Below are 15,444 nucleotides of genomic sequence, written 5' to 3' on the forward strand. Positions count from 1 at the left end.
ATTCAGACAAAGTTCGCTGCCCCGAAATGTTATGTAATCGGGATCGTATCTTTTATCATTATTGTTTGGACGACGTCTTGATCCCTATTGCATGGGCTGATTTTTAGTAGATCCTAGAAAACGCGAGCTTAGGGAAACATATCATTACTGATTCTCTATTGGTTGTAAATAATCTGAAAATTCCCTTGCTTATACGATCGAACATAACTGTCCAATAATTACAAGGATATAGACTTATAAATTGGAATGTAATATAATGTAATACTAAAAGGTACAAGATATTTACTAAGAAAACTAAAAATGACAATTTTCAGTACTGCATATGTGGTCTCATGAGTGTACAAAGGATGAGAAAGTGGTAATCTGTAGTTTTTAAATTATTAGGATGGGTTTCTCACCTAGTTATATGATAATATACAATAATATATTTCCACCAATGCAGGGACATGCCCTTTTTAAGGGAATGGTCTATAGTTGTCAACATTGATTTGCATAAGGCATGCTTCTCAAGTAGAGTTGTTAAATAAATGAAATATGTAAATAAAAAGACAGTACGCTTGTGCAGATGTCTCAGAGAGTTGTTGATTAGGTTCGTGCTTTAATATTGCACTGTGAGTGCAGTGCCATCAATACCTGCTGGTCAACAACTCAACCTTCCCTTCTTCTGTGATGTTGGACTCACTGAAGTTTAGTTTTAGATAAAATATTACATCCCAAACGATACACTATGTTTCACATCCTGTTGAAGAACCCTTTCCATAAGTATCATTTCGCAAGATCATCAGGCGGTTACAAATTATGGACTGCAGGTAAGGCATCGATGCAACGATTTAAATGACTATAGTATGAAGTACGCGTTGCCACACAAAGTCTAAGCATTGAGAAGGACATTATATAAGACAAATGTCTACCAAATTAGGCAAAGTGTAAGAATATAACAGTCTTAGGTAAGACAATGAGGGGTGAAATATAATTAGTGGTTAGTCAACATAGCGAACGTGAAAGTAGAAAGCTGAGGAACAATGAACAAGAAAGAACCCACATTTACATGGTGCTGATGGCATTTCGTGTTATCCTAACGGGTTTATTGTTTACGGGCCACATAGATCCAAGACCAATAGTAGTTGATAGGCTATTGTGTGGTTCTGTTGACGAATCTTTAGGCTAGTAGTGGGCGTCCCTTAGCGACCGACTATAGTCGAGCGGATCGATAGGTCCATTGAATTATCCATCTACTTTAAGTAAAAATTAAGAGAGAACATATAACCATGGGGACATATCCTATACAACTGCAAAGAAGAAAAGTAACAGAAACTAAACTTACAGTGTGATATGGTGTAGACATGTAGAAGGTCTAGGGGTGCCTGAGTGGGACGCAGATTTGTTCGCTTGTAGTAGATCAGGGCATGAGAGGTCTTCATCATGAAGTCTTACAGACGTATGTCCTTCACCTGCCATGCGTATTTCAGAGGAGTACCGTTCCATAATAATGAATGATTGATGTGAATTAGGCTTTCATGAGTTTCTGCATTTTGTTTTTAACTTTGACCGTAGATACTTTAACTCAAACGTGATATAAATGCAAGTCTCGGGCAAGAACTACATCACAAGGGGAGTAATTAAGGTTTATGAGCAGTTTGAAATACAGATTGAAATTGGACTTAAGACTTCTTTTCCAAAGGGTTTCAAGTCCTAAGTTATGGCATCGGGATCTGTAGTCAATAAGTAAGTCGGTCCTAAGTATTTTGCACGTGAAACCTCATCCTATTCCCTCCAACCTCAGTTTATCGAATAAACGTAATTTGAAAAATAGGAATGAGCGGTATTCAACGATAGGCCCTACATATATCTTGAAAGCAATAAATTTAGACTCATTTTGAAGGAAGTTACGAAGAATGAAGACGAGCAATTTCCTCATTTTCGATACTTTGGCGGGGATATGTTCTGAGAAGTTTAGACTGTGTGAGTGATGTACCCCAAGGTCAGTTACTGATTTGAGTATTGGCCGTACGCTCTTGATAAGCGTTAGTTGACGAGACTATAATTTATGGACGAAGGAACCAGGCTTCTGATGATTGATGGATTTCGGCGCGAAATTCACTCACCCATTAGGCCAAATAGCGTCTTGGTATTTCACCTGGTAATTCCGTGAGGAAAAACTGCAAATCTAAGCCCTAACCCTAACCATCAACTGTGAATCACAGTCCTTGTTCTTCAAGCTGTCTCATAACCCTCATTCTGCCTTAGTAACTAGATAGACACTCTCAAGGTCTTTTCGACATCGCTCCAACCTCGTATATAAATTAGTCTCATCCCTCGGCTTTATTTTAAGCGACATGTTTTCAGTATATATCCGGCCGCATTTCCCTGTGTTGAACTCCAAACTCCAGCGCTTACACCAGTTATTTACCTTGTCGAGTTTATACGTGATTATTTCTATAGTATTACGTGCATCATAAATGTTAGTTTTATAGATGATCCACTGTTCATAAGTACTGAATTTCCGTTCAACATCCGGTGCACGAGCACCACCAAATTTGATAGCGGTTCGCCATTAGTATAGTCTCAGTCGTTGAACCTCTGGTACATCCTATTTGCTCTGTCTGGAGGAAGAGTTTGTTATTGTATTGGTGGTGGATAGAGAGGGATGAAAAGTTCGGCGATGACTGTGTTTCAAGAGCTTCGTTTAACACAACACACACTTCATAATTGGGAAGAAATCTCTCTAACTATTCTAAATGTTTGTTCATGAATATCTGAATCCCTTAAAAACACTCAAAAACCGCACCGAAATGTACATAGATTTAATACTCACGTATCTTGTTGTAAAAGCGCGCAGAACATTGATGTCCAGCTCAAAACCTGGACCTGAAATGTCGCTTTAAATTTATAGATCTTTTGGGTTATCGATTTACAAACCATGCTATTTTCGTTTTCGTCGAAATGTACTGATGAGAACAAAAAACTCATTTTCAAACTCAGAGTGTAAATTCGCTTTTTCTTATGTTTATGTAGTATATGTTAATAGATAGTCCAAATGACATCATTTTATGTCTCTCTTACGTATTAGAATTCGTTTTCGCGGTTTTGAGTTCCACCTTACTCACGCACTATCTTCTGAGTACAGTATGCCTAAACGCATATGATGGGTCAACAAGGGTATTACTAGGACAAAAAATGAGACACATAGAACTGCGTTAGATCAAAACGAAATGAACAATCAATTATTCAGGTAAACGCCATTGATTGCGTTACGGAAAGTATTACTAACACGTATAGAAGACGACGCCAGTTTTAAACCCACCGATTGTTAGACATTTTTTCTCCCACCTTGAATGAAACAATGGGTTGGACAGATTATGAATCTGCAGAATGTTGAGTAGTTACTTTTTTAGCTAGTTATAATAGACTCTCTGAAAAATTAATCAGCATATCGTTTTTAGAAACTGTTGTATCGCAGAAAATAAGCTGAGGTTTGCACCAAAAAGACAAAACACAGTTCATGTTGGTAGCAATGTCTTTGGTGATTTTCAGATAACAACAAACTGTTTAAATGTATGAATGCATGAAAACAATGCTAGCCTATACACATGCTGACAACCTCAAGCATTTAAAATACAATTTAATCAACTAATCAAGATGCAGCTTCCATTGATCCAGATGTTTTTTTCCCGCCTGTGGTTGGCCCGACGAAAGGTTATGTTATTGAGAATAGTTCTGACGTGTCTTTAACAACTTTCAACGAGTAGATGTATCAGGAATCGCACAAATCTAGATGACGTGCACTTATGACATCCATCGGTGAAGTAAAAGAATTGTGGTGAATGTTGGAAGTTTTTATGGTTCTTATACATGCATATGGTTTTACCTAGACGACTAACAAATGAGTGTTGGTTGTTAGGAATTATTTATGGACTGCTATAATGGACACTGGCACCACCTTTAGTGGACACATCTCCTGATCACATGGCAGGGATGGCACTGTCAAACGTATGGGAATAATCTAATCAAAAGAAACAGTGCACAGAATGTCACATCTGTAAACGTTGGACACATTAACGTGACAAGGCGTCTCAATCACTTATCCAGAACGTGGCTTCAAGGTAAGCCTTACTCCAAATTTACGATGGAAATCCTTATGATAAAAATGCACGTTACAGCAGTTATCGGGGGACCAGTGACAAGGAATACCGAAATATACCCAAATTCTTCACATGGGGAGATGTACACTTTTTGATTCCCCTACCTTAGGGAGCTATGGTACTGGATTTTAGTGGGATTAACATTGCAACAATCATCTTGACCGGAAAAATTGATTTGTATTGGACATTTATTTAACATGGGTCTTTACAGTCCATCATATCCGCCTGACCAGGATATGGATTTAGAGTCTAACTCTCCTGCAACCTCGGAAAAAATGCTAATCAGAACTAGTTACCTCCTGACCAGTCTCTTAGCGATGTTGTGCCACTACGCTTTGACTCTAATACATTTGATTGTGCGCAAGATACTAATGTTCTTCAACCAAAAAATAACATGGAGGGACTACATTTTGAGGTAAGCAACGAACATAATTCATCAGGAGAAAGAGAGTGCACCCCACCTTTCCCAGTTAGGCCAATTGAAGAAAATGTCCCCAAAGAGACGAGTCATGACTACCAAGCTCAAACAATACTGTCTAGTATCCACAAACTGTCCGTCTAACCGCATCACCACAGGAGTAGATAACGTTCTCCTAAACGTGGTAATAAGTTCGAGGATTAAATACCTAGGAGGTCTCCATCTTATTCAAAGAACCGCGTTTGTAGGCACCGTTGAAAACCTCGTTCCGTCGAACGCAGGTGGAGCCAATCTGGAACACCTCCAAGACATCCTAGAGTAGCTGACCACCTCCCAAGTCCAAGTTCTCGTTCCAGATCCCCAGCTAAATCAAGAAGTTCGGTTAACGAAAAACGTGTTACCCGGTTTTCGATGAACCAAACTTTCCACGTAAAGCAAAGGAAAGTGAGTCTTTCATTGACAGCGGACACAAAGGTTCGGACTCGGCACGTTGGGAAATTTCAAAATATGTGGAGGAACAGCCTGCATCTGAGACAGTCATAGCGAATGAACCAAGTATCCGACAAGGATCAGTGAGTCAAAACTTGTTCCTAACGCCACTGTTGATATATTTCCCCAGAGTTAACTGCTATCCACTGTTCTAGCCTTTGAGTAGGTGACAAAAAACTGTTTGCAACAACTCTGCTTTCCTTCACAGGATCACACAAATGAATTATAATCCTATGCGTTTTCCTCAAAATAACTATGAAGTTATGTAGATTTCCACTTAACCATTTCCATCAGACATAATGCCGTATCCCAGTGCACCAATGCCCCTGAACTTCACGCAGCCACCTCCTATGATTTTCTCCAGAGTGAGTACAACTATGCTTCCTGGAGCTAATTCAGTTCTTCCCGGTCATTGAATGAAATCAGTGCTGAGCCTGCCCGTGGAAATATCGAATCCTGGTTTCAAACAAATGCTCTGCCCCCACCACCTTCACCCCATCCATCGCCACCCCCTCAGTCAGCCAGTCGCAACGTAGAACTTTGTACGTACGTACATCAGTTCGAACTGCCACACCACATTAGCACAGAGATACAACTGTCGATTCAAATCCCATATTGGTAGAAGTAGTAAGAGTATAAGCAGTAATCCGAAGGATTAGGGTTTGAAGATGTTATTGAAGGAGTATCATCCAGTAAAATAAATTTGGAAGGAGAAAAAAAATAGGGACATGAAGAATTCAGAAGAATAGATTTTGGCAGAGCACAAAGAGTGGATACACCTTCGCCATTGCAAACGATTTTGAGCCATGTCATTCAAGGTCTCTAACCATCGGTTGCTATCATCTCGCGAGTCCCAACCAAGTAGTCTACACCTACCAACATGGCTCAGTCCACTGGTCAGTGACTTCATGGATTTGTGCCACGTTCTGGTCTGACCGCCTCTAGCTTTCTTCCAACCTGCTCCTACACCATGAAACATTGCACTTCGGGGCAGTCGGTGGTTGGGCATACGTAACACGTGTCCCAGCCATCTCAACTGATGAAGTTTCACTACTTCATCAATCGATTTGCCATCCTTACCTAGTACCCGTTTCCTAACAACTGCATTGCTTACTCGATGACCCCAAGACATACGAACAATGCTTCGAAGTCACCCATGGTCGAAAACTAGTAGCCTACGAATATCCTCTACTCTTATCGTCCATGTTTCACTGCCACAAAGTAGGACGGAACGAGCTGCTGCGCAATAAACCTGTCCTTTGGTTGCTAGACGGATATCTCGCCTACTCCATAAATGACGCAAGTTGGCGAAAGCTAGACGAGCCTTCTGTATCCGTGCTGAGATTTCGTCACACATCAGACCACAAGGGCTGATGAGACTCCCAAGATAAGTGAAGCAGTCAACACGCTCAACTACTTCACTCCCTATCATTAGTTCAGGTGCCGATGCAACCCAATCCTGAAGTAACATTTTGCACTTCGAGGGAGAGAATCGCATCCCGAACATGCCTGCATTGTTGCTTATAGTGGTCAGAAAACTCTGCATTTTGTCAGCGTCTTCACCAAATAGAACTATGTCGTCGGCGTATTCTAAGTCAACATGTGAGCCTCCTGGTAAAAGTTCAACTGGAGATTTAGATGATGAAAGTGTTATCTCCAAAAGCATGTCGACGACAAAGTTAAACAGGAATGGGGAGAGTGGACAGCCCTGACGAACACCACTTGAGGTAACCAATTCTGATGACAGTTCGCCATAGGCTCTAACTCGACCAGTTGTGTTCGAGTAGAGAGCCTTTATGAGGTTAATGTACTTCTTTGGTATTCCTTTCACTGACAAACACTGCCATAGAACCTCACGATCAATGGAGTCGAATGCCGCCTTAAGGTCAAGAAATACTACTATTGTGGGACGTCTGAATGTATGTCTATGTTCTGGGACCTGACTTAGTGTGAATATCGGGTCTATACAACCACGTACAGGTCGAAGAACAACCTGGTTTTCTCTAGTCTGCTCTTCACGAGCTTTGGTTAGGCATCCAAGTATTATTGAAGCTAATATTTTAAACACTATATTAGTCAAACTGATCCCTCTGTGATTGTCACAGGAGGACTTTTGTCCTTTCTTATAGACTGGCACAATCAGTGATTGGGACCAGTCAGATGGAATTACGTCCAGTTCCCAGATTCTACCTAAGACCTCAGTCAATCTTGTTGCTAGTACTGGACCACCATCCTTAAAAATCTCAGGGGTAAACCTGTCAGGGTCTGTTGCTCTCCCACACTTCAGATTTCCAATAGCTTTTTCAACCTCGTAAAGAGTTGGAGGACTTACATCAATTTTTCATTCAGGACGACTGGGGATCGTGGGTAAGTGAAGTGTGGCTGAAGGCCAGTTGAACTGATCCCTAAAGTGTTCTGCTCATCGATCCAATCTCCTGGATTGAGAATGAATGATATGCCCATCTTTATCTGAGATGGTTTCACTGATACTCGGGTTCCTAATACCGGTTTCTTTAACGAGTTTGAATAGCTGTCTACTGTTACCTATTGTCGCTGCCTTTTCCATCTCTCTTGCTTTCGCTACCCACCACTGTTCACGATCATCGCGTAGGCTTCTTATTAGCCTTCGCTTAATCTGACTCCGCTCTTCGTTATGTTCAGAGCCAGGTGGGATAAGTTTTCGAGCATCTATCAGTGCGGTAGATGCTGCCGTGATCCATTGTTTCTCCCTAACCTTATGGTTTACCTTAATAGCAGATATCACTGCTGTTTCCACAGCTTTTCGGATGTCATTCCACGCTGCCTCGGGGTGGGCACAACTTACATGTCTGTCTAACTGTTTTTCCAGTTGTTCCTGAAATATATTCTTAGCTTGCTTATCATTAGGTAGAACCCTAAGAGGTTTCCTTGCAGTGTTTTTCCTACTTCCAGTAAGACGCAGACAGACACGTGCTCGCACCACAGCATGATCTGAATCTAAGCACGTGCTCCAGAATGAGCGACAGTCTTCTATCGAGCTCCTCCATCGGTGGCTGATAGCGATGTGATCTAATTGGGTCCAACGTTGGGACGAATTCGGGGGTCGCCATGTCAAAAAATATTTTTCCTTGTGCTTAAAGTTAGTATTTGCAAGAAACAGGCGGTTATCTGAGCATAGCTGCAACAGACGGTCGCCATCATCTGTTCTTTGAGCCACGACACCATAAGATCTACCCAGGTGTCTTTCCCTTTCGCTTAGTTTACCTACTTGAGCATTAAAGTCACCAGCCACTATTACTACATCAGAGCACCTAGCTTTTCGGAGGAGGTCAGAAAGTTTCCTGTAGAACTCATCTTTTAGATCATCTGAGCTGCAGTCAGTGGGAGAGTAGGCAGAGACGACGAAGAGGCAACAACGAATGTCCCTATCTTTCCGAGTCTTTACTGTTCTGTTTAGTCGGACAAGGCACAAACGACTGTCTACTGAGATCCAGTCTAAAAGAGCTAGTTCTGCTCTAGGAATCAATGCTATACCTACTCCAGCGAGGCCACGGAAAGCAGCATCAGGGCTTCCAGATACACGAAGCGTGTATCGAGATGGTTCTTTATTTTGATATAGTGAGGTCAAATGAATGACGCTACTCGGATCTTGTATGCGCGTTTCGGAGACGCAGCACACATCGATGGTGTAAGATTCTAGAGTCCTAGCTAAGGAAGCCTGTTGTCCTATTTGGCACAATGTCCGGACATTAAAAGCTCCTACATGTAGTTTAGAGTGTGGTTTCAGGAGACCGAGAATAACGTTCCGTGTACTCGAATCGTTTGCTGCTTTTAGTCTTACCGCTCTTCAACCGACCTGCATGGCATGTTAGAACCCACAAGAACGTATGTTCCAGCCAATATAGCTCGCTTGGATCATCACGATAGGCGAGCCCGTCAAGGTAGCAGCAACGGTCGGGATCGCCACCCCCTACATTCGCACAACAGATGCAGGCTCTTAGAAACCTTAATGAGCAGAGTAGATCTACCTTGTAATACTCTTTGGGGGGGGGGTAAATCTAAATACCAAACCAAATCAAAAACCATATTCTGCTTGTGAGAGCTCTCCCGTGAAGCAAATTGACAAACTTTTAAGTTCAGCAGCAAGTTCTCATCTAAACCAGCTTACGGGTAGCCAAAAACTGATGTAGAAGCTTCCTCTTCCTATCCATTGCAACTCCACCTCAACCACCGTTACCGTTCCAGCAACATAATGAGCTATCATCGACCACTTCTACTCTACTACATTCACTCGTACTTCCTCCACTCCGTGAAGTGATTAATCCGTTTTCTAGCAACGGAATCTGTGACAAAATTAAGCCTAATGGTGCATGTGGAGAAAATAAAAATGAAAGTAGGAAACATTTTGGAGAAAAAAGGATTCTGGAAGTACTAGCAGAGAGGAAACGATACGACTTCTTTTCACGCAGTGAGTGGCAAGAACGTATAGGCTTGGAGATAAAATTGGTTTTAAAGCCTGCTCGCTCTCCACGCCGTATAAATGAGGAAGATTACAAAGACATCATGAAAAAGGCTGTTTCTAAGATTTCGCGAAGTGGTACTTCTTTAAGCAATACAGAAAAAACAAGCACATATGTAAGGCTTTATATTGAAAAATATCGTCGTATGCATAAAATGAAAGCACAGGAGACTACGAAAACAACTGTAAAGTTGACTTTAATTTTACTGCCACTAAACGTGAAAACAATTACTTAAATACGCCTTAGAATCCCTTAAGGAGGAGCATAAGCCACCCACAAGTATTCTCCATTCAACCCTGTCCTGGGGCATCATTCCCTGTTCTTTCCAGTTATTATTCATCCTTTTCATATCTGCTTCTATTTCCCAACGTAATGTGTTCTTTGACCTTCCTCTTTTCTGCTTACCTTCTGGATTTCAAGTTAGCGATTGCCTCTTGATTCAGTTTAGTGATTTCCGTAATGTATGTCCGATCCACTTCCAACGTCTTTTCCTAATTTCGTCTTTAGCTGGAAGCTGGTTTGTCCTCTCCCATAAAACGCTGTTGCTGATGGTGTCCGGCCAATGAATGTTGAGTATTTTGCGTAAACAACTGTTTATAAACACTTGTACCTTCTGGACGATAGATGTAGTAGTTCTCCAAATTTCAGCTACGTACAGCAAAACTAACTGTCTTGACGTTCGTATTGAAGATTCTCACTTTGAAGTTAGTTGGCACTTGTTTTGAGTTCCATATGTTCCTCACTTGTAGAAATGCTGCCCTTGCTTTGCCAATCCTCGCCTTTACATCTACATCCGATCCTCCTTGTTTATCAACGATGCTTCCCAGGTACGTGAATGTTTCCACCTCCTCCAGAGTTTCTCCATCAAGTGTGATCGGGTTGGTGTTCTCCGTGCTTTTGTTCGGGATCATGCTTCTTCCTTTGTGTATGTTGAGGCCTATTGATGCAGAGGCTGCTGCTACATTTGCTGTCTGCATTTGTTCGTGTGTATGAGATAGGAGGGCTAGGTCATCTGCGAAGTCCAAATCATCTAATTGATTCTGATATGTCCATTGTATTCCGTGATTCCCCTTAGATGTCGAGGCATTCATAATCCAGTCAATCACCGGAAGGAAGAGGAAGGGGGAGAGTAGACAGCTTTGTCTGACTCCGCTCCTTACTGGAAATGCATCTGTCAGCTGTCCTCCATGCACGACTTTGCACTGTAGTCCATCGTATGAGTTCTGGATAATGTTGAGGATCTCCTGAGGTGCTCCATAGTGTCGAAGAAGTTTCCATAATGTTCTCCGGTCCACACTGTCAAACGCCTTCTCATAGTCAACGAAGTTGATGTATAGCAAGGAATTCCACTCAATTGATTGTTCAACGATGATCCGTAGTGTCGCAATTTGGTCTGTTCACGACCGATCCTTAAGGAATCCAACCTGTTGATCTCGAAGTTGGACGTCTGCTGCGTCTTTCATCCGGTTGAGTAACACTCTGTTGAAAACTTTTCCTGGTACTGATAACAAACTGATGCCTCTGTAATTCTCACATTTGCTCAGATCTCCTTTCTTTGGTATCTTGATGAGATATCCTTCTTTCCAGTTCGTTGGGGTTTGTTCCTCTTCCCAAATCTTCTTGAATAGAGGGTGGAGCATGTTTGAAGTTACTTCAATGTCTGACCTCAGTGCTTCAGCTGGTGTATTGTCAGGTTCTGCCGCCTTCCCACTTTTGATTTGTCTGATGGCCATCTTGACTTCCTCGGTCGTTGGTTGAGTGACATCTGTAGGACAGTCAGTGCGTACCGCTTCGATCTCCGGTGGATTCAATGGAACTGGCCTATTCAGCAGTTCCTCGGAGTATTTTTCCCATCTTTTCCACTGTTCTTGAGTCTCCGTGATTGTCTTTCCTTTTATGTCCTTGACTGGTCTCTCCGGTTTACTATATCTCCCTGCTAGTTTCTTCGTTCTATCATATGGTTGTTTCATATTCCCTTCTCTTACAGCTTTTTCCGCCATCTTTGCTAGTTCACTCATGTATTTCTGCTTGTCGGCTTTATTGCTTTTCTTCATTTCCTTTTTTGCATCTGCGTAGTCTGCTTGTGCTTTGACTTTCTCTGCATGTGTTCGACTGTTGTTAATTGCTATTTTCTTGCTCTTTCTTTCTTGAATCTTGTCCAGGGTTCCCATAGAGATCCATTCCTCATGATGATGCTTCTTAGGACCAAGAACCTCCTGACACGTTGAAGTTAGTGCTTCTTTTATTCCTTTCCGGTTGTCCTCCATCGTAGTTTCTTGTTCTTTCAGTAGATCCTGTAGAGCTTGAAACCTGTTGTCGAGAGTTATCTCGAATTCGTTGGGCTTGTTAGTATCTCGAAGGAAGGCTGCACTGAACCTTTGTAATGCTGTTCCCCCAGTTGTCCAGTGTTTCTCCAGCTTCGGTCTCATCTTGGCCACAACCAGGTGGTGATCTGAAGCTATGTCAGCTCCTCTCCTGGTTCTCACATCTTCTATTGTCCTTCGGAATTTTTTGTTGATACAAATATGATCTATCTGATTCTTTGTAGCGTGGTCCGGTGAGATCCATGTAGCTTTGTGTATGCGCTTGTGTCAGAATATTGTGCCGCCTATAACCGATTTGTTGAATGCACATAGATTTTCAAATCTCTCCCCATTTTCATTTCTCTCTCTCAGTCCATGTCGTCCAATCATATCTTCATATCCTGTGTTGTCCACTCCGACATTGGCATTTAGATCTCTCATCAGGATGGTGAGGCCCATTCTTGAGCACTTAGCTATGACTGATTGCAGCCTCGAGTAGAACTGGTCTTTATCGTCGTCGTTGCTATCATTGGTGTGTGCATAACACTGGATAACATTCACTGTGATCCCTTCCTTCTTTGTTTTGAATGATGCTTTGATAATTCTGGATCCAGAGTTTAAATGGTTTGGATTATTTTCTCTGACTGGGGTCATTTTAGCGTGTTAGGTTTCTACGGGATGGGGTCACTAACCCATTCCCAACATTCCTCGTTTACCCTAGCTTGGGATTGGCAGTAACTGTAGATGACGGAGTTCAACTGTACAGTGAACGTGTTATTTTAATTTCATTGTTAATTGTACATGATATAGATTATTCAATATAAAATAGGTGGAGTTTCTGACCAGCAAACATGATGGTGGGGAGATAACTTCAATCCACCCGTGTCTGTAGGGCATAACATGTGGTTAAATTACGGCTCCTTTTGTCAAGTGGGATGTCACGAACCAATGGTATTGATGCTGATCTATTTATGCAAAATACCTTGTTAAATCGTGCTTAAAAACACTGAATTGGTTCCACTTCCTACCGAGTAATCCTATTACAAGCAAGCTGGACAATTCGCTAAAAGAACGAAGCCTGCTCCATACCTCATAAACAAAAAAGGGTTCAAATAGCTTTGACAAAGAAGGAAGACAGCCATTTATATCAGAATACTGTTTTCAGCACTATATTTTATGATTGCACATAGTCCGATACTTTCAGCTTCTTTTCGAACCACCTTCGTTTGTATAGTTCATTATCCACTCATACCCTGTTTGCAGCCTCGAGTAGAACTGGTCTTTATCGTCGTCGTTGCTATCATTGGTGTGTGCATAACATCGGATAACATTCACAGTGATCCCTTCCTTCTTTGTTTTGAATGATGCTTTGATTAACCTGGATCCGTGAGATTCCCATCTTACAAGTACATTTCGTGCTTCTTTGGACAGCATTAATGTAACTATCTGAGTGTATGGATCATTTTCCTTATCGTCACCGGAGTACAGCAGCGTCTCTCCCGTGCCTAGCCTTTGTTGTCCAGCTTGTGTCCAATGGGTTTCGCTGATTTCGGGAACTTCCAATTTGAATCTCCACATTTCCATTGCAATTGGACTGGTCTTTCCTGTCTCCCACATTGTTCGGACGTTCCATGTACCTATAAAGAGTGTTGCTCTGATTGTTAGAAAGTACATCGCCTTCCTGACTTCCGAAGAATCTCTGCTTTCATCATGAGACGTCATAATTGTTCCTTCAACTCCCAGGGTAGAGTTTAAATGGTTTGAATTATTTCTTTTGGTTGGCGTTTTTTTAACAAGTTAGCTTTCTATGAGATGGGGTCGCTAGTCCCATGCATAACCATCCTCGTTTACCCGGGCCTGGAACCGGCAGTAACTCTGCAAGAGCTACAGGCGGAGTTTGTCGGTAACGCGTCGTATTTAAAAATACGAACCTGAAATACTGGTATTTGGACACAGGACGCTTGAGATATTATCTTCTAATAATCACTTCCACCTGTTAACCAAACTAAGTTTGCACAATTATTTACTCCGAAATTGAAAAACTCGCAAAATGTTTTGTTGTAGCAATGACTTACAAGTTTTTTTTGTTTTATATTGCAATGCCAGTGATCATACCATGTGCGTTGATTACGAACTTCCATATCCAACGTTTTATTGTTAGCCGCTGCACTTTAACTTTTCAGGGGGTTTATCATGGAATAGACAACTTCTTAAATAACTCAAAGTATGCAGATGCTATCGGTTTGTCCCCAGGGCTGAATGATAAAACTTTCATTGTTCGGTGATTCGGGAATGTTGGTTTGCATACAATGTCTTAAAACATCCTTAACATTCCCGAGAATCATCGTACATACCCACCTAACTTCAGTCTCAACACAAAACCTGGAGGTAACACCAAGAAAACTGGAAGCATGACATATGGGAACGGACTGTGAACACACCTTTTACTCTTTACGAGTAGCCGGATTCTGGAATTCATTGACGAATGAGCTAGTCCAAGCAATTTCTCGGGAGTCCTTAAAAGAAAACTCGACATTTCATTGTTGATTAACGTGAGTGTTTAGCTATGATTTACAAATTTTTCGACTTTATTCGTTAAACATACCTAGGATCCTACCTGGTGATCCACTGATACTAGATACGTAATTCTGTGAAGCGAAATCTCCCTATATTCCGTTCTGAACCTCTTGAAACAACTTGATGCTTTTCTTGTGATTTATGTTTCTTGAACACCAGAGATTTGTGCAGAGAAGTTGCTTTTGAGAGGAAGTTATATATCTATAAACGAGTCTAATAGGATTCCCTAGTTGACAGGTCTCATTGATTTTAAGCCAACTCAGTATTTGTTTTAATCCCGCAACATAGACAAAGACATGAATAATGCTTGGTTTCGGGTGCCCCAAAATGGTCACCACCAAGTTTGGCACCAACCTTCGACGGTAATTCCAATAAAACTCACTGAGTTGGTACTGACTTGACATCTTTCTATGTTAGTAGTAAGGCCGTATTCGTGAAACCTTTCAAATGTCAGGTCTACCTATTGAAAATGTTCTTTTATCTATCCATTCAGTTATACAGGTCCCAACGTTTGCATCGCAGTGAGCTTTGGACATGTGACAAAATCATCCGCGTATACGTATTAAGTGACAAAAATCGTTTGTTTTATATTACGTGTAACCTCACTTCACATACTAATGCTTGATGTTTATGGAATCTAAAAATGCACAAATACCACCGATAAATCAGCCCAAAAATCAGTTAGTAGTAGGATTATGAAAACCTCTACATCTCAAGAGAAGTGTTCGTCAGCGTGGATAGTAGAAACTTACGGAGGTGAAACTTGGAGGACTATCACAATTATCATCATAAAGGTACAAGTATCTAAAAACAACTGCCCACACAAGATACTCCAGATCCGTTGACCAGACATCATCAGCAACAACCGACTTTGGAAGAGAACGAACCACATCCCAGATGAAATGTGAATTGACAAAACCTACTAGGGGTGGATAGGTCACACTCTACCGAGATCAACAAGCCGCGTCACAAGGCAAGCCCTAACTTGGAATCTTTAAGGAAAAAGAAAAAGAGAC

At 41.5% G+C, this 15,444-nt stretch overlaps 1 protein-coding gene across 1 annotated transcript; it reads left to right on the forward strand.

Moving 5' to 3' along the window:
- Positions 1-4,147: 4,147 nt before the first annotated feature.
- On the forward strand, positions 4,148-14,136 carry Smp_132990 (splicing factor, arginine/serine-rich 2,rnap C-term interacting protein, putative; the record flags this gene model as incomplete). The annotated part of the gene is made up of 4 exons (XM_018789086.1): positions 4,148-4,224; positions 4,842-5,004; positions 9,274-9,732; positions 14,035-14,136. The coding sequence occupies 4 exons, from the start codon at positions 4,148-4,150 to the stop codon at positions 14,134-14,136; spliced, it is 801 nt and encodes a 266-aa protein (XP_018646462.1).
- Positions 14,137-15,444: the final 1,308 nt, after the last annotated feature.

The sequence above is a fragment of the Schistosoma mansoni genome (assembly GCF_000237925.1).
Source record: "Schistosoma mansoni, WGS project CABG00000000 data, supercontig 0136, strain Puerto Rico, whole genome shotgun sequence".
NCBI classification, from domain to species: domain Eukaryota; kingdom Metazoa; phylum Platyhelminthes; class Trematoda; order Strigeidida; family Schistosomatidae; genus Schistosoma; species Schistosoma mansoni.